This window comes from Hirsutella rhossiliensis (genome assembly GCF_020360975.1).
Source record: "Hirsutella rhossiliensis strain HR02 chromosome Unknown scaffold00002, whole genome shotgun sequence".
NCBI classification, from domain to species: Eukaryota; Fungi; Ascomycota; class Sordariomycetes; order Hypocreales; family Ophiocordycipitaceae; genus Hirsutella; species Hirsutella rhossiliensis.
The window spans coordinates 1832212-1850248 of NW_025408668.1; the positions used below are offsets into that span (position 1 = coordinate 1832212).

Sequence of the window (18037 nt, forward strand, 5' to 3'; positions counted from 1 at the left end):
GCTGGTGGCGCAGAAGAGGACAGATGGGCTTCTTCTGGTGAAGCTGCAAACATTGGAACCGGGGCGCAAGCAGCAGTGCATCAGATGCATAGTCGTGGCCAGGTACATAAGGCAAAGGCGGCGATCCAGATCAGCGGGCTCGCGTGATTCGGTGCAGATGACGGAGCCGCCTGTGCCTGGCATAGCGATTGGCCTCTGGCAATGCATCGCCATAAGCTTCACTCTTCATGCAATGGCGGTCGTGATGGATTTCTGCGGGCCAAACAAGCAAGCCTGAGGCGGCGGGACAGCCCACTGTAGCCCACTGTAGCCCACCGTAGCCCACTGTAGCCCACCGTAGCCCACTGTAGCGCCGAGGCTGCTAGCGTTCTTGACACCTGTAAACATTGCCCAGGGGGGTGTTTGATGCCTGACAGCCTCAGGGAAACGGCCCGCGTCCTGATTGGCCCACAATTGCTGCAACGGCACCCGCAGCCGCAGTGCACACAGCACACAACATCTCAACACACAAGCTCCCGCCGAGTCGGACACCGAGGCCCTCTACGAATACCCGTCGCGTCGCTCACAGAGCCCCCCCTTTCAGCATCTCGCACCTTGTCCATCAGCCGAGGCCCGCGTCGCCGCCCCTCGGGAGCTCCCTCCTCGCCGGCGTGGCCTCTCCATGACCTCGTCCCCAGCGATCGAGGCGCGCCGCGATGGGCCCAAATGCTGCCAGCGGCATGGGGGGCATGGACATGGGCATGGGCATGGGCGTCCACGGTAACGGCACCAACCAGCCCCAGGCCACCGAGTACACCCTCCAGGGCGTCATGCGCTTTCTGCAGACGGAATGGCACCGCCACGAGCGCGACCGAAACGCCTGGGAGATTGAGCGCCAGGAGATGAGGGGGAGGATAGCAAGCCTCGAGGGCCAGGCCCGAAGGGCCGACGCCACCCAAAAGGCCCTCAAGAAATACGTCTCCATCCTGGAGCGCAAGGTCAAGGACCAGGCCGCCCACCTCAAGGGCGCCCCGACACCAGACGGCGCCAAGGATGACCGCGCCGCCAGGATTCACGAGAGGCTCCAAAGTCAGCTGGCCCTCCATCACCATGCCCGCCGCCGAGATGCTGACTTGGCGTCCCCAGTGTCCTCGGACAAGCCAGGCAAGCCCGCCGACGACGACGCCCAGCGCAACGAGCTCAAGTCTTTTCTCGACCAGTGCCAGGCCGAGTTCACCTATCTCATGGTGACGCCCGCCAACCCGCAGCCGCCGCGCGACTCTCCGCCGCTACCCATGATGGAGGACCTGCGCGACGTCGAGGCCTTTGGCATGCCCGGCCCGCAGCACATGGATCGGCAGTATCAACACCAGCGAGCGGCGCCCACCCACGCCGCCGACATCAAGTCCATCAACGCCAGGCAACACCAGGCCTCCAACGCCGGCCCGCCGATGCAGCCACCGCCTTCGGCCTTTTCCCAAGCCCCGCCTGACTTTCACTCACAGCCCATGGTCCGCTCGGCCGGCGAGCCCCAGCCTCCCGTCTATGCAAGCTCCAACGACTGGTCGGGGCCGGTGGCGGTCACGACGCGCGCCGTCGATGAGGGCATGCCGGGGCCCAACCACGCGGCCGAGTCCCTGGCGGGCGTGGAACAGACGGCTGAGATGCGGGACCGGCCGCCTGCAGGCCCGGAGCCCGACGGCTGGGAGTTCCCAGAAGGCGCATTCGCCGACCACGGGCCGTCTCAACAGCACCCGCTGGCCTCGGCACCCAACCGGCCGGACACGGACGTGTTTCCAAACGCCGAGTACCTGCCCAAGTCGCCGAATAGTCGGGTGCCCAGCGGCCACCGGAGGAAGAGCTCCATGTCGAGGCGGCGTAGCGGGGAACATGAGCTAGCGATGAGTGCCAACCAGAGGGTCGAGGGCGGCCACTTTAAGCTTCGGTTCGGTCTGCGGGGCCATCTCGACACGGTGCGCACAGTCATCTTCTCCGGAGGCGGCAGCCCGGGAGAGCCCGAGATTTGCACGGCGGGCGACGACGGCATGATCAAGCGCTTCCACATTCCCCGGCTCGACAGCCATGCAGGGTCTCTGGGCAATGCGGCCTCGGACCTCGACGTCATTGCCAACTTTACTCATCGCGGCCACTCGGGCTCCGTCCTGTCGCTGACATCGTGGTCGCCGTCTCCCAGCTTTTCCACGGGCGGGCGGGCGCAGGGCGATGGCTGGATCTTCTCGGGCGGCCAGGACGCGACAATACAGGTGTGGGAACGCGGGCGGGTTGACCCCAAGGCCACGCTAGAGGGCCACACGGACGCTGTCTGGGCTCTCTGCGTCCTCCCCACGACTCTGGGGGCCGTGTTTGGCAGCTCCAGCCCCTACGGCAGCACGGATCGGATCCTGCTGGTGTCGGGCGCTGCCGACGGCACCGTGCGGCTCTGGTCCGTCAGCGCCCCGCCTCAGATGAGCTCGCCGCAGCCCGGGACCAACCGGAACATGACGGGCCGCGGCGGGCGGGTTCGCGGCAACTCGATGAGCTCCGGAAGCGGCTTCTCCAACTCCCCTCAGCCGACCATTGCGTCTAGCTCTCCCTTCCACCACACGCTGGTGCACGTCATTTCGCGCGCGGACGGCTCCAAGGCTAGCCCGACGTGCATCACGTCCCTGGGGGGGCTAGGCGAGTCCTACGTGGTCGCTTACTCGGACGCGGCCGTGGTCGTCTACGACACGAGAAGCGGAGAGCCGGTCGGGCAGATGGACAGCATGGAGACGTACGACGGGTCCATGAAGACGAGCGTCAACGCCGTCGTGGCCACGACGAGTGGCCTGGACCAGGGCGGGCAGCATCACGGCAACAGCAGCATGGGCGGGGAGGACGAGGCGAGCGGCGGGGGACCGACCGGGGGCCGGTCGATGGCAGGGTCGGGCGTCGAAGGGACCATCATCTCGGGGCACGAGGATCGGTTTGTGCGATTCTTCGACGCCAACAGCGGTAAGTCGAGGGCCTGAGTCTTTTCCCCTTGGTTGGCCGTCATCTAACTCGGAAGGCGCGTGGCAGGGCAATGTACGTACAACATGCTGGCCCACCCCGACGCCATCTCGAGCCTGTCGCTCAGCCCGGACGGGCGCGAGCTCTTGAGCGCGGGCCACGACGCGTCGCTCCGGTTCTGGAGCCTGGAGAAGCGTTCTTGCACGCAGGAGATTACCAGCCATCGGGTCATGCGGGGCGAGGGCGTGTGCTCGTGCGTCTGGAGCCAGGACGGCAAGTGGGTGGTGAGCGGCGGGGGGGACGGGTTGGTCAAGGTGTTTGCACGATGACGCACCGATGGCGGGAAGGGATGAGGGGAAGGGGCTTGCTGGTTGCTTGGCGAGGTAATGATCCGGGCTGTATGACCAGCAGCTGTGTGATAGTATGTGTCGAGGCCGGTCTGCCGCGCTGCTACGTCGATACCCGGCGCAAATGTTGTTGACTTGACGGACGTGTGCTGTGACGCGACTCTAGATGTGTCTGTTGTTGTACGACGGTGCAGTGCGACTGGAGGACTGAGGTTTCCGGGCCATGGGGCGGACCCTCAACCAAGTATGGGTCGCCGGGTTTCAACGAGTTGGTTAGGATACGACCATGGAAGAACCGGCGGCACTTCACTCAAGGGTATATATACATGAATAGGGCACCGCTTCTGTAAGTTGAGCTACGATGACTGTTAACAGTCATACATCTTCCGTAGTATAGTGGTCAGTATGCAAGCTTGTCACGCTTGAGACCCGGGTTCAATTCCCGGCGGGAGAGATCCGCCACCCGGATACATTTTTGCCATTTGCCCTTATTTATGAACGTGCTCCGGTGCTCATTGATGTGTCCGTTCAGAATACTCTTTGCCGCCCCTTGGTGGCTCAAGCTCCCTTTGTACGGAGGACCGGCGAAGATGGTGTCTTGGACCCTCGGTGATGTGCGTAGATAGACACGCGACACGTAGCCAATAACGGATGGAACCATTAGTATTGTGCTCAGATGCACATTCGCAGCTTCGTCGGATCAAGCTTTGCGGCCGCCTGTTGGCCCACGAGCAGGGCCGAAGGTGCTGGGGCGCCGTGTTGCCGTGCTTGCAAGCCACACCGGCAGTCCGGCGCCGCGGGTGCCGTCTCATCCGAACAGATGAGGTGAACCGGCACTCTTTTTGTTTTATAAAAAGGTGCGCATAGACTACTGGACCCGCCCCCCCGCCTCCTCCCCCTTTCCCACACACAGTACGGGAGCGCGGAAGCTGACGTGTGTCAATCATTGTCCCTGGTCCCGGTATCTATCTACCTATCTACAGTACATGCTCTAATTATGTACAGTACGGTACTGCACAATACCTCGAGCGACGGGGGAGCTATGCCGGAAGAGGAGAGGAGCTGCGTATGCGCGTTGCGCGGCGGCATTGTGCGAGACGCGACTGCGGGTTTGACTCTTGGCGATCAGGTGCCCAAAGGGGGCGGCGCGGGAACCATTTCCGTTCCATAGCCGTTGACAGCTGGGGGTTATTGTCGATGCTCATTGTGCCACGAGGGGCCGCGGGTTCGCACCACTGCGGAGTTTCCATGTTGCACGGGGTATGTAGAGTGACGATTGTTCCAAGGGGGGAGGGAGGCGAGTCGATACAGTCAGGTTGCGGGTAACAGGCTCCTCCATGACCATGTGTGAGTAAGTAGTACAGTAGGTGGAAAGCGCATAGGGCCGCCCTCCTCCCGTATCGGCAAACTCGACCATGAGGTGGCTGGTGCTAATAAGGTGCGAGGCAGCCGGAGCAGAGCAGAGGGTGGCTGGCCGGCGGCGGTGAGTGGCGGGTGAGTAGGGCCGAGGAGAGACTTGCATGTGCGCGGACAAGAGGAGAAGCGCGCGCGTATCGCCAGCTGTGTTGGTAGTGGCCGCGGGGGTTTGGGGGGGGGGAAGAGCTGTCTCTCTCTACTAGAACGTACCTACCTTGGTAGGTAGGAGGTACTGTATCTTAGTCAGTCTCTACAGTGCAATGTATATGCAGTACAGTGCAGTACACAAGTACTCGGTGGGAGCGGAGTGTGGTGCTTTTTACAGTACCTAGTGCATGTTGCTTGGCACGGTAGACCACGGCGGTGTGGACGTGTGAATCAGGGAATGGAAGAAGGCGAATGGATGAATGGATGAAATGAATGGAGGGAGGAGGATGCAGCGAAAACGGACCGGCCGGCTTGGCAGGCGTGTTGGGTTTCAATTCGGCTCTGCACCAACTACTCTGTACTGTACCGGACTGTACCACGGCCGTACAGTGCACAGGCCGCACTGTGGCCGCATCTGCACCCCATCATGACAATACAGATGCAAGATTGCTTCCAGGTATCATCGGATAGGCACCTGCCGCCTCGATGACGACACGAGGTGCCGGGATAGGCGAGAGGTCGCATGTCCAGCGCGCATGTCCGGCGCGCCATTGGCCGCCACAGCCGGGTGGCAACAGGGCGCCGTCCCGCACTATTGTCCCCCCCCGGCGTCTTGGCAAGCAACAGCTGGCGCATCGGGCACTAACTCCCAAGACAAGCCAAGAAACGACTCCGCTGCCCAGCTTGTCTTCCCCGGCCGCCGATCTTGCTTGACACCCGCGAACGACACCGACCAGCCCGGCCGGAGCCGCACTCAGGAATCCGCATCCGTAGCCTGGGTATTCCGTAGCCTGGGTATTATTTATTATACGCACGCACGCAACGCACAAGTCCCATTTCGCACCAACAATCGCCCCCCCAAAAAAAAGGAGCATACGGTGCATACCTAATACCTACCTGGCTTAACCTCCTCCTCCTGCCCCCTCAGTCAAGCCCTTTCTTTTCTCAGGCGTGCGCACTACCGCCGCGCTCCGTTTTCTTTTCCGGCCTGCATGTGTGCGTTCGTGCATGCATGCATGCATACCTCGTGGGCTCCATCTCCTTTGCTCGGCTTTCTTTTTCCCCCTTGCCCTCTTTTTTTAGCTTCCTTTCCCCTTGGTTCTGTGGCAATCGGCTCATTCACCTACAGTACTGTACCATAGGGAAAGGGAGGGGGGGGGGCCGTCACACAGAGAAGAGGGCCAGGGTTCGTGCCGCAGACTGCCCACGTCTTGGAAGATTGGGCGTGCAAGTAGTTTTTTTTTTCCTCCTCCCTCCCTGGCTGATTTCCCCTGTTTGTCGCCCACGCTACCTCTGTGCATGAGACTTTGTGAAGAAGACGCAGAAGAAAATAACACGACGACGAGGGCCCGGCATTCCTCACCACCCGGCCCCTTGCGGTCCATGATTCACCCCCCCAACGCGCCTCGATATCCTCTCGGCACTGGCGTCAGGAAGCCAGAAAAGCCAATTAAGGGGCAAGGACGCGTAGAGGAGGCTAAAAGAGGGAAAAGAAAACGCACGAGCCACGCCTCCCCCCTCTCCTCCTCCACCCCAGCGCTACTTCTTGCGGCTTGCTTGCTTGCTTGCTTGCTTGCTTGGCATGACGACAGTCTCAGCTCTCGCTCTCCCCCTTTCCTTTTACCCCCCCCCCCCCCGACTTGTTAGTTAACTTGGCTGCTCCATTCAAAGATGCCGCGCCCGTGCTTTTGTTTGCTCCTCCTGCTCCTCCTGCTCCTCCTCCAACATCGTGCTTGACCTCGGCCTCTCCCCCTCTCTCTCTCTCTCGTGTCTCCTCCTGCTATACTGCTCTGCTCGTGCCTCTTCTTCCTCCTCCTCCATGTATGTGCCGTTGCCGGGCCATTGAGCCGCCGCCGCCTTGATTCACACACACACACTTTCCATCTGTGCATTCCTTTTGCATGTCATAGCTTCCTCCTTGCACCAACAACGGGCCTCTGCTCTCTCTCGCCCGGTCTTGGTAACGCCTGCCATTGTTCCTCTCGCCACGCTCAACGCCTACACCCCTTGACACCTGCTGCTCGCCCGCCCCCTGCTCGGGTCCCCGGCGGCCCTTCGGCAGCTCGCGATGCCTTCTCTCAGAACCCTGCTCGTGGCCGGGCTGGCCGCCATGACCGCCGCCGCCGCACCCGGCCGAGCCGCCGCCGCCGCCCTCGACGACAAGCCGTCGCTGGCCCCGCGAAGCCCGTACGACGCCGACGCAAGCGGCAGCGGCAGCGGCAGCGGCAGCACCGTCGTCGCCAGAGACGAGCCCGGGCACACGCCCCTGACGCCAAAGTACTTCCACGAGCCCGGCGGCAGCCTGTCGCGCGGCCACTACGACCAGCGCTACTTCCAGCGCGAGGTCGAGTATGCCGAGCACCGCGTCGTCCTGCGCGACCTCGTCCGCAGCTACCTCGCCACCATGCACGCCCACGGCGTCGAGACGTGGCTCGCCCACGGCACCCTGCTCGGCTGGTGGTGGAACGGCCGCGTCATGCCGTGGGACTACGACCTCGACGTCCAGGTCTCCAACGACACCCTGCAGTGGCTGGCCGACCACCTCAACCGCACCGAGCACCCCTATCGCGCCGACGCCCACGCCCCGGCCAAGACGTATCTGCTCGACGTCAACCCGCACCACGTCGACGTCACCCGCGGCGACGGCATGAACATCATCGACGCCCGCTGGATCGACATGGCAAACGGCATGTTCATCGACATCACCGGCCTCCGCGAGCGCGACCCCGCCCTCCCCGGCTACTGGAGCTGCAAGAACGCCCACCGCTATGCCAGCCAGGACCTGTGGCCCATGCGCCTCACCGACTTCGAGGGCGCCCGCGCCCGCATCCCCTACAGCTTCGAGAAGATCCTGTCGGTCGAGTACGGGCCAAAGAGCCTCGTCACCGAGGAGCACGCCGGGTGAGTCGCCGTCGAGACATGAAACTGAGTCGCGGGATGCTGACGCGTCTGTTGCAGCCACCGCTGGGACCGCGCCACCAAGGAATGGGTCATCATGACCCCCGAGGAGAAGGAGAAGCGCCAGAGCGAGGCGAGGGAGCGCAAAAGGCTGCAGATGGTTCGCGACGGCCGCCTGCCCGCTCCCTGACGATCCACTCTTGTCGCCATGCTCCATCTCCTAACGCCCTCACGACCACATCTCTCGGAATCCTCAGCATCGAGTACCAAACAGCATAGCCTGGCGTTGTTTTCCGTCTCTCGAGACCCTCCCGTCTCCCGAGGCGTGTTTTTATATATAAGGTTGCATTTTCGGCCTCAGTCGCAGAAACAGGGCCTCGCGGCCTATCAGCTGATTCCCAGCCCATGCCATCACCCTTGCTTGGGTCGAGTTGGCAAGCTGGAATCGGAATAATTCATCCAATTCCTCGTGGAGCGACGACGTACCCATGCCCTTCTGCAGTCGCTTCATGTCTTGAGTCTTCTGGTTTACCTCTCTTGGTGTACATATGGCACGGCATGACGGGTAGACTTAACAAGTGACAACATCATCTCGGCTTGGATGAGCTGCAGATCTCATCAGCCTGTGTGCAAAATGTATCAAACTAGGCATCACTCGCGTGATATCTCATTACCTACCCATCATGGGCCGGCCGGCCGAGTCGCCAAGCGCATGCAGTGACAGGAACTCGCCTCTCAGCCATCGTCCTCCATCCATCTCTTCCACCCCTGTACTCCAACCGACGGCCCGTCGCGCCAGATGCGCCCGGCTCCCGACCCCAAATCGGCAAGTGGCACCATGCTGGGCCGCCCGTGCGCGCACTGAAACGGGAACGCGCAGCGGGACAGTCTTAGCACCAGTCGTGCGCACTCGTCCCGCGATAGCTCGTCGTTGAACATGATGGCGCCTGTGCGAGGGGAGAATAGTCGTCAGCGGATTCAGCATAGATGAGGCCATCCTCGAAACGGCATGCTTACTGCGACATGATCGGGAGTAGAGGAGCTTGAGGATGCCAGACGGGCAGCCGCGGAACCTCGACGTCCACGACTTGTCCGTGCCGTGGCACACACCTCGCGGCCGAGAGACGACCTTGTCATCGGCGAGCGCCCACGCCTCCTTGCGCACAAGGTCGATGAGCACACGGGGCTCACTGCGGCACCTCTCGAGGATGCTGGGCGGGAGGCCAGTGACCTGGACTTGACAGGCCGAGCCTATCCGCGGTCCTCTTTGGACCTTGTACATGACCCCCCAGGCCTCAAAGTGCTCTCCGTATTGTTGGAGCAGCTCCCCCTCTCGTCCAGACGCCTCAAACACCACGGGCCGGTCCAGAGCCTCGACGACGGGTTGGACACGACCCGTGTTATGCTGATCTTCAAAGTAGTCTTCCAGCAATTCCTCTAACCGGCATCGCTCGTCGGCGGCATGCTGGTCTATCATGACCAGGCCCGCAGACGAGAGGCCCTGGTCCGTCTTCAAGGCAGACTCCAATGGCAGCCTGACGAGAATGAATTTGCGATCGACCTGTGCGATGACTTGGGCATCACCCAGCGCCGATCTAGATAGGCGTCCGGCAAGGCTCATCGACCCCGTATCGAATCTGACATGTCCCTTTCCGCGGCATGCATGAGCAGCATCCGCGGTGGGTCCGGTTTCGTAAAGACTGGGAATGGCCTTCTGTGCCGCCTCAAACACGGGGTTCTCCCAGGATTGTAGAACTCCCTGGAGCCACTTGCTGGGCTGGGGTTTGGTCCTGTTTTCAAGGGCCCGAACTTTTTTGCGCTGCCGCCTTGTGGTGGAGTCGTCCGGAAGCTGGCCGTTCGTGTTTGAGAAGAGTTGGGAGCTCTCCTCCTCTGCCTCGCTCATAGGACCAGGCCGGGGTACGTCATTCTGCTTTGCCTCTCTTTCGAGCGTCGCGGTATCCTGGAAAGGCATGCTAAGCAGTTTTCCGCCCTCGCCAATCAGGCGGCGTTTGTCCGTCTGAAGCTCCACCAGTCGGCGCTTCTGGCCCCCTGCGACGCCTCGCTCCTTTGATCGCGGCGCTGCCCATCCAACCTTTACGCGATTCCAATCGTTAAAGGGACTCCCAGATCGAGTTTCCGAATTGGTGAGCGGACTTTGCGCAGTGGGCCTGACTACCTTGGGCTCCGTTGAGAAGTGAGAGCGCCTCATGGACGATTCCGCGTGGCCTACCGGCGGCCTTGATGCCGAGAGTCCCGCCACTTCTGTCGACCTGACGATCGCGCGGGGGCGCAGACTTTGTTTCTTCAGGAACTCGTAGCTCACTGCTCTTAGCAGGTCTAAGATATTTCCCAAGGTTTTGTGAGAGTCGTTGAGAATGTCGTCGACGGCAATCATGTCGGCGCTGGGCAGTGTAATCTGCAGGTAGAACATGGGCCACCGCTCGAGGCCTTTCCGTGGCTTGGCACTGAACCCTGAGTGTCTTGGAGCATCCACCCCGTCATCCTCGACGACGCCGAAACTCGAGGTTCTAAAGACGTCGTTGACTGCTTCGTAGAGGGCATTGTTGTCTTGGTTGTTCAAGATGGGTTGGATCCCGAGACTCATCGTCTGCGAGCGGCGTGTCGCTGCCGGGGTCGTTGAAATACAGCCCTTGATGCGAATGTGGCGGGCTGAAGCCGAAACTGATCTCCAGGAGTTGGCATCGTCCGAGTCGGCCAAAGACGCCTGGGTAAAGAGTCTCGAGGTGCGTAGGAGAATGTCGATGTTTGCCGTGGACTTTAGGCGCAGTTCTAGGCGAGCCGCGGTTTCGGTCAGGGAGACGGACACCTCTGATGGCCAAGCGAGAAGCAAGGCGACCATCTCCCGGGCAAGAAGTCCCCATTGCTTGTCGACGCCGGAGCGTCCAGAGAAGACAGTAGCTTGATGCTTGACTCTGACGGGCATGGAGCCGAACAAGGCATGGACAGATACGCGGGTGCCATGGCTAAAGGTCTCCAGCCTCTGCTCAGGAGATGCAGGCAGCTGTCTGGTGAGTACTTTGGAGTTGTGTATCGAGAGGAAGCTCTGAGACAGGTGGCGGTGGTGGTGAGAAGTGACCGAGAGCAACGACAGGTTTGCTACGGACACGAGAAAGTCACCGCGGCAGCCATGGAAACGCGGGCTTGGGGGACACCTGGACGTATCTGAGGCTCTAGTCAGCTCGACGCCCTCGAGTTCAGATGCTGGAGCCTGCTAACGGTGACATTTCCCCAGGCCCCCATCGGGTCTGAACTCGCGTGGCTCTATCCCCAGCCCATCGTCTTCAACGATGCAGTTGCCCCGGGCGTAGTCGAGGCGGACGTGGATCTTGTTGGCGCCGGCGTCGAGCGAATTCTTCAGCAAGCCCGAGACAACGTGGTTCAGCGAGGTGATGGCGGCCGAGGACCTGATCTTCGCGGCCACGTCCTCTGGGAGCTGCCTGATGGACATGACAAGCGCCGGCTCATCGTGTGCGGCAATTGTTGGGCGTGGCTGGCGGCGGGGACGACGTTGGCGGTGATGACGTACCCTTCGGGGTCTAGCAAGCGCCGACCCGAGGAGGCCCGCAGGGCTGTTGGGGCGGCACCCACAGTGGGCAGGTGCTGGAGCCAATGGGTGCCCGCCATCCAACAGGCGGGCTAGTTGGGCCTTTGATACCATGCAGTCGAATCGGATCACGGCGTGCCAAAACCAAATCCCGTCCGCATCCCAGGCAAACTCGTTCCGTCGACCATGGCACTTCTCCTCCGCAGCTTCCGACTCTTTCCTGCCGCGTCGGCGACCGGGTGAGGCGCGGGTGTTGTAGGTGCATCACGTGATACTGTTCAGGGAGTCCAGATCAGCATCAGCCCGTCCGTTGCCGCCAATCCAACTGCCAAACCACCACCACCACCAACCTGTGCCATCCGAGAGCCTGAACGCCTGGCTGCCTTGTCCGCTCCTTTCCCGACCCCGCTTCCCCAGTCTCCATTGCACTCTTTCTTTTTCAGCCATCCTCGCGGCGAAGCACCTACTCTGCCAGCACGCCCGTCCTCCATCATTCCAAGCTGCGATAGCTGTCCTCATGACGACAACAGACACCGTCCAGGAGCCGCCGCTTGGTGAGTTCCACGTTCCTCCAAAACCTTGCTGCACGCGGTGCCTGAGCACTACGCAGCCCTTGCTGCGAGCACTTCCGCACATGACGGCATGGAAGCTAACTCCCGTCCAGACCGGCAGGCGCATCGACGAAGGCCATTTTCGACATGGGTCAAGAGGCTCACCAACTTTAAATCTTCTTCAGACGGGGAGCGCCCGAAACGACACATCAAGATGAGGAGGGGGTCCAAGCTGAACAACCCGTATCCCCAGTCAGGCCACGTCAGCGCCAATCATGCCAATCATGGCAACACGACAAACGGCAACGGCCGCAGCAATGTCGACGGCGCAAGCTCCGCCTCCTTCGCTACGGCGCCATCCGCCAGCAACGTCTCGACAGACGCCACGCGGTACTCAGCCGACGGGCGTGCGCCACCGACGGCCGGGGGGAGGAGCATGGCCGGCACCGTGTCGACGGAGAATGAGGGGCAGCGGTCCATTATTGCGCCCAGCCACGGGGCCAGCTCTCTCGCGGGCACGAGCCGTACTGTTGGCGGAGGCATGGAATCGAGGAGAGGCGGCGACAGCACATTTTCGAGCCCGGCGCCGTCGGTCCGGTCGCTGACGACGACGCTGACGACAATTCAGTCAATGGCTCCGCACGCAAACCACATGCCTGCGCCGTCGCAAGCTAACACGCAGTCGATTCACTTTAGCCAACCGTTCCCGACGACGTCTCCCGCGTCTGCGATCCCGGCTCACCTTGCGCCCACGGGCCACCCGACGACGTATACCGCGGCGACCGCCAACAACATCCTGACGGACAATGCCTCCATCCTGACGCTCGCCTCGTCGAGCAAGCGGCGTCGTCGCCGTTCCATGGACACGGACGCTTCGGTCCGCGCACTGGCGCCGTCGTCTCTATGGGGCGGTAGCCGCGAAAGCCTCCCTCTCAGCGTCCTGAGTGGCAACATCGAGTCACCGGGCAACCCCGCGACGCCCGGGATCCACGGCGCCGGCTCGCGCCTCGGTGCTGAGCGCAACAGCATCTACTCGACGGCAGGCGTGGCGCCGACCCTGGCTAGCGAGCGTAACAGCCTCTATGCTAAGCAGGGCGACGGGGCAAGCGTCCGGAGCGGCCTGCTGGGCCAGGGGAGGCCCGACAGCGTCAGCGGGAGCAACGCGGTAGCCATGAGCCCCCTGGCCAGCCCTAGAGAGGTGCCCGGCGAGAAGGCTGCGGCCGAGGACAAGGAGGCGAGCCGGGCGGCGGCCCAGAGAGAGGAATAGCGCCGGGGCGGCTCACGAGTAACGAAATTGTCATGAAGAATCCCTACCGAGGTATCCAGCGTCGATGAGAATTGCTTTTTGTAAGTTGGACTAGCAGATGGGAGTGGGAGGAATAATGAAGCGGTGTACGAGATACCCTTAGGCCGACGCTATGGTAAACATAGGTTCGATTATTTCTTTGACCTTTCTGCTTGTCATGTGTTTGCGCGCCGCCATGCTTACTCTGCTTTGCAGTCGCAGCGGACGATGGAGCCCATCTTCGAGTCAGATGGGCAAGAAGTTTGTGGGCTTGAAGATGACGGAGGCGGGACTGTTTACTCCAGTCAAATTTCTTGCTACCATGTCCCTCGAAACAAAGAATCACATACTACGTCTCTACGATCAAAAGGCGCCATTGAAATATTAGGCAGTCTAAGGCAAAACAAGGTCACTGGGAAAACTTGTTGTTGTTGTTGTTGTGTATTTTGCGTCCAGCGGCTCAGGCCGCTCAGGTCTCCGCGAGGGAGCACAGGACGTGCTGAGCTAGTTACAGAGAAGTGTCCCGAATGAGTTCCCTCGAAAAAACCACTGTCCATCTAAATGCACCCAGCGCTCGTAGTTCGCTACCCGTGAACAACCCCTTCTGTCCCTATCCAGCATTTCATCGGCTCGATGGCGCTCGTGTCAAGCCTCGTACCCGTCAGCGGGATGTCAAGGCAAAGTGTCGGGTGGTCGCAGCCACAAAGAATTGGTCAACCCTTGGTTTTGTCCGGTCAGAATTCTCTCGCTCGCAGCCAAAACTGCTGCCGCAGTCCACGCTCCAGTAACCAAGCCGTGGAAATGACTGGGGAGCGGCGGCAGGGAAAAACTCTTGGAGGGGATCAGAGGCTGGCTTTGCAGCTTGCCCTCAGGGAGAAAAACCTCCGCAACCGGCCACCGTTGTTTAGAAGGGCGGGCCTTCCAATACCCATAGCTCCTTGGTTCCGAAGAGAGCCATGAGGTCCGAGTGGACATGTTGTCGAGACCGGCTTCGCAGAGGAATATGAACTCTCCTAAGGTCTTCCTCTGTGCTGTTAGGGTCACGATGGACCCCGCAGCAAAAGCGCGGTCGGGTGGCCTGTAGATCCTGTCCCGGCTAACGAGCCACTAACAGCTCCGCGGGGTGAAGAATTTTTACAGGGGAGAGTTCAGGTCACTGGGAAAACTCGCTACAAACTCCCTGGGTATAGGGTAGGTCGTGGATCATGGCTCGGCCCTGGACTGTCCCAACTGTAGTCTTGAATTTCGTCATTTCATTTTCCACTACTTTTTGATCCTCCCTCCCTCGAAAGGACGCGTTCCGGCTAAATCGAAACAGAAAACATGGGTATCGGTGCAGCTGTCGATTACAGTTGACGGCCCCTCGCCGGAGCCCGCCACTGGCCATTCCCTTCAACCATCCGCTCAATGTCGGGTCATACGGCACCGCTCCGGGGCGCGTTTCTCGTGCAAGCCACTGGCCGCCCAGCCGTCCGCTGCGCCCAATCCGTGGCCTCTGTTGCGCAAACGCTGCGCTGTCGTAAGAAATTCGTATCTGCTTCATGGCACGTTGATCAATCCCGCCTACACAACAACGCCGGTGCGAGCCTCTTCCGCTTGACGCTGAGAAGCCCCGACTCGTCGTCGGTCCCCTCCTCGAAGCTTCCGTTAAAAACCTCGGATAGGGCCCCGCGCTTCCGTTTGCCGTTCTTGTGAGCCTCCTTTTCCGCTTCGTCGTCGTACCAGGTTTCCATAATGGTCGGGTCAAAGGGGCCGACAATGTCCTCGCCGAGCGCCTTGCCTAGCCGCTCTCGCAGGCCCAGAATGGGCCATATTGGTATCCTCGTGTACTCTATCTTGAGGCCGGGAACGCTGCCGTCGTCGTCGAGGGGAGCCTTGAATGGGTCGTGGAACCTTTCGAGGAACTTGGCCGTCACGTGCCCCGTGTACAGTATAAAGTCGGCAGTGTCGGTTTCGTGTGTCAGTATCCTCAATTTCATGTCGTGAAAGTCGGGGCGCGGCGGAGGACCCTCTGCAGTCCACCATCGGGTGTCTCTCTGAACTGCGGGCCCGGGTGGCTTGTAAAAGTGCCGCTGCGCCATGGCGAGGAATATGGCCATGAATTGAGCATCGTGGTCCGAATTCGCTGGCAAGAGAGCCTTTGATCTGGCTTGCTGTAGGCGGCGAACAGATTCGTTGCTAGTCTGGCCAGGACCCGGCACGACTCGGAAGATGTTTTGCCGCATGTGGAGGAGCGAATCCCGGTTGATGTAGCACATCATGGGCAGATTGGCGGGGTTGTGGCCAGCGGGGGTCGAGGAGCCAGTTGATACCGAGCCAACAGAGCTGTGAATTGATGGAGAGTTGCTCGCTGGATAGCTCCACATGACGTGCGCTCGGGCGGCGTCGCGATACACTCGATCTCCGAAGAACATGGGCAGCTCGGGTGACCTGTAGGACTTGCCGGAGAAGGCGGCGGGCCACAAGGTCGACATGAGGTCCGTGACTGCCTCCGCGTTCACGGGAAACATGGAAACCGGAAGCAGCATCTCACTAAGAGAATGGCTCAACGTTTTGATGGCGGGTGACGGCCGCACGTGTCCTCTTGAAGGCGGTGATCCAGGCACGTTATTCGGGAGGGGGGTGTCGCAACGAGGCAGCTCGCAGAACCGTGCGCCGAGGAGCGTGGTGTGTTGGTCAGTCCAGAGAAAAGGCCGCACAAAGAGCGAGGTGCCGGGGTGCTGATGAAGAATGTCGTAGATGGAGTCCTTGGAGGGACGTATGATGGGCGCCACCGAGCGACGCCTGCGACAGAGCGGCGGAGAGATGCTCGTTTTAGGGAAAAGCTGCGTTGAGATTTCTTCCGGAATCTGGGTGGGGGGGATGTCGTCGATGGGAAACTCATTTCGGCGAGGCGGCGGCCCCGAAGAGAAGCTTTGGCTAACCATGGCGCGACGGCGTTGGTTCAGGTCGCTGCAGGGAATGATGCCTCTGGCCACGATGGTGCTTAGCTGAAGAGTTGGTGGGGAAGCCGAAGCAGAACGAGATAGAAAAGTGAAGAGAAAAAGGGCAAAAAGGGCGCGAGGGAGATGGCTAAAGAGGACAAAAATAAGATGGACCAACTGTAGCGCTAGCATTGAGAGAGAACAGGCACCGAGCCCTGCTGGGACGGACTGAACGATAGCGGTCGTCTTTGTGTGAATCGTCGTCGACGACCCCACGATGACGCGCACGGATCGCGACCAAGCTTTGCCGCGAACAGACGACTCCAGAACAAAGGGCAACGTGAAAAAAGGGAGAACAAGGACAGAACAAGGGCGAGGATGGGCGTGAAAGAAATTGCCATGAGACGCGTGCGGTTTGCTCACAAAGACGGAAGACGGGTGGTGGTGTGTCCCCTTTTCACGAGACTGCGCCGTCCTCCCTGTCCAGGCGCTGTGCTGTAACTTGGCGCACATAAGGTATTATCCGAGGTCGTACTCAGTAGGTAAATTAATTAGCGCCACAGGGAGGAGGCGCGCAGGGGCCTGGTTGGGCCGCCGCCTGGTTGGCCGCCGCCTGTCACGCGGGTCGCGCTCGCGTCTTGTGTGTTGGCAAAGCCCGCTTTCGGCAGGCGCGTTTGTTGAGCGAACTCACGTGACTTAGGCAGCAAAGTGAGCCTCCGAGGCTTTTGCCACCGAGGCTTTTGCCACCGAGGCTTTTTGCCACTGGTGGCGGTGGCGGTGCACGGTGCCAGTCCATGCTGCAGCCTCCGCCCGTCGGCGCAGGAGCTCCGATTCTCCGCGACAAGCTCGCGACGTGACGACGACGCCTTGCTGCCCCACCCCATTGACGCAGCTTCCAGCATCTCGCCGACCATAGCAGCTCCGTCGCGCGGCTCGCCATCCGCCGCTCAACATGCCGGTATGTGTCCCGGATCCGATCCAGCCTCCAGATGGCATGCCCTCGTCTTGTGCCCAGCTCCCCTCGGCGCTTGCTCCCCGAACACGTCGACCCCTCACTGCCCCTCATCACGAGCATCATGCGCTGACTTCTGCCCACAGGCCTACAACTCCGTCTTCAACGACGACCCGAATCCTCCACGCCTCATCGGAAACTTCCCCCTCCTCCCCCTCCGGACAAAGACGCGCGGCCCGGCCTACACCCTGCCGTTCCCCTCGCCGCCGCTACCGCTCAACGACTCCCCCGACCCAGACAGCGAGAGCTACGACATTCTCGACGAGGTTCTTGCCCTCTTCCGCGCCAACACCTTTTTCCGCAACTTCGAGATCCAGGGCCCCGCCGACCGCCTCCTCGTCTACGGCATCTGGTTCCTTAGTGACTGCCTGCAAAAGATCAAACCTCACGCTACCGCCCGCGACGCCCAAAAGGATGTCACGAACCTCGCCCTCGACCTCAACTTTGCCATTCCCGGCGACCCCGGCTTCCCCTTGAACCAGGTGAGTTGCCGTCGACGTTCGACTCCGTGTCGCCTTGGCAGCGTTGTCAAGCTAACGCTTGACGTCCCAGATGTACGAGCCGGCCCGGGACCGGCAGGATGCGGAGCAATTGAGGCAATACATGGCGCAAGTCCGCCAAGAGCTCGCGACCCGTCTACTAGCGAGGGTGTACGCAGACGACGAGACTAAGCCGAGCAAGTGGTGGCTGAGCTTCACCAAGAGAAAGTTCATGGGCAAGGCACTGTAGACACAGTCGGCCTTGACGAGCGAAATGCATGCCTCCGTGGCATCTTTAAGCAACCTTCAGAAAAAGAGACCGACCGACCCATGAAACGTCAACGCGTCTGCATTTGTGCGCAAATCAGGGAGCTGGCGCGGTTTTGTCTGTACAGGGGTATATTCGGCGATTCACAATGCTTCATATCTTCATCCTAGACCTT

The 18037-nt window shown here is 60.9% G+C and overlaps 6 protein-coding genes and 1 non-coding gene across 7 annotated transcripts; 5 read left to right on the top strand and 2 right to left on the bottom strand.

The window, feature by feature from the left end:
- Positions 1-695: 695 nt before the first annotated feature.
- Positions 696-3299, top strand: HRG_01751 (striatin family domain-containing protein; the record flags this gene model as incomplete). The annotated part of the gene is made up of 3 exons (XM_044860222.1): positions 696-1068; positions 1126-2973; positions 3040-3299. The coding sequence occupies 3 exons, from the start codon at positions 696-698 to the stop codon at positions 3297-3299; spliced, it is 2481 nt and encodes an 826-aa protein (XP_044723855.1).
- A 400-nt stretch (positions 3300-3699) lies between these two features.
- Positions 3700-3771, top strand: HRG_12053. Its single transcript has one exon. It is a non-coding gene; the product is annotated as a tRNA-Asp (tRNA).
- Positions 3772-6948: 3177 nt separating this feature from the next.
- On the top strand, positions 6949-7968 carry HRG_01752 (licD family domain-containing protein; the record flags this gene model as incomplete). The annotated part of the gene is made up of 2 exons (XM_044860223.1): positions 6949-7781; positions 7839-7968. 2 exons carry the CDS (start codon positions 6949-6951, stop codon positions 7966-7968), a joined length of 963 nt encoding a protein of 320 aa, XP_044723856.1.
- A 545-nt stretch (positions 7969-8513) lies between these two features.
- On the bottom strand, positions 8514-11247 carry HRG_01753 (histidine kinase-, DNA gyrase b-, and HSP90-like ATPase domain-containing protein; the record flags this gene model as incomplete). The annotated part of the gene is made up of 5 exons (XM_044860224.1): positions 8514-8725; positions 8796-9738; positions 9808-9960; positions 10009-10961; positions 11016-11247. 5 exons carry the CDS (start codon positions 11245-11247, stop codon positions 8514-8516), a joined length of 2493 nt encoding a protein of 830 aa, XP_044723857.1.
- A 613-nt stretch (positions 11248-11860) lies between these two features.
- HRG_01754 (uncharacterized protein) lies at positions 11861-13161 on the top strand (the record flags this gene model as incomplete). The annotated part of the gene is made up of 2 exons (XM_044860225.1): positions 11861-11897; positions 12008-13161. The coding sequence occupies 2 exons, from the start codon at positions 11861-11863 to the stop codon at positions 13159-13161; spliced, it is 1191 nt and encodes a 396-aa protein (XP_044723858.1).
- Positions 13162-14732: 1571 nt separating this feature from the next.
- Positions 14733-16106, bottom strand: HRG_01755 (uncharacterized protein; the record flags this gene model as incomplete). The annotated part of the gene is made up of 1 exon (XM_044860226.1): positions 14733-16106. The coding sequence occupies one exon, from the start codon at positions 16104-16106 to the stop codon at positions 14733-14735; it is 1374 nt and encodes a 457-aa protein (XP_044723859.1).
- Positions 16107-17055: 949 nt separating this feature from the next.
- Positions 17056-17844, top strand: HRG_01756 (ARP2/3 complex ARPC3 (21 kDa) subunit domain-containing protein; the record flags this gene model as incomplete). The annotated part of the gene is made up of 3 exons (XM_044860227.1): positions 17056-17061; positions 17202-17597; positions 17668-17844. The coding sequence occupies 3 exons, from the start codon at positions 17056-17058 to the stop codon at positions 17842-17844; spliced, it is 579 nt and encodes a 192-aa protein (XP_044723860.1).
- Positions 17845-18037: the final 193 nt, after the last annotated feature.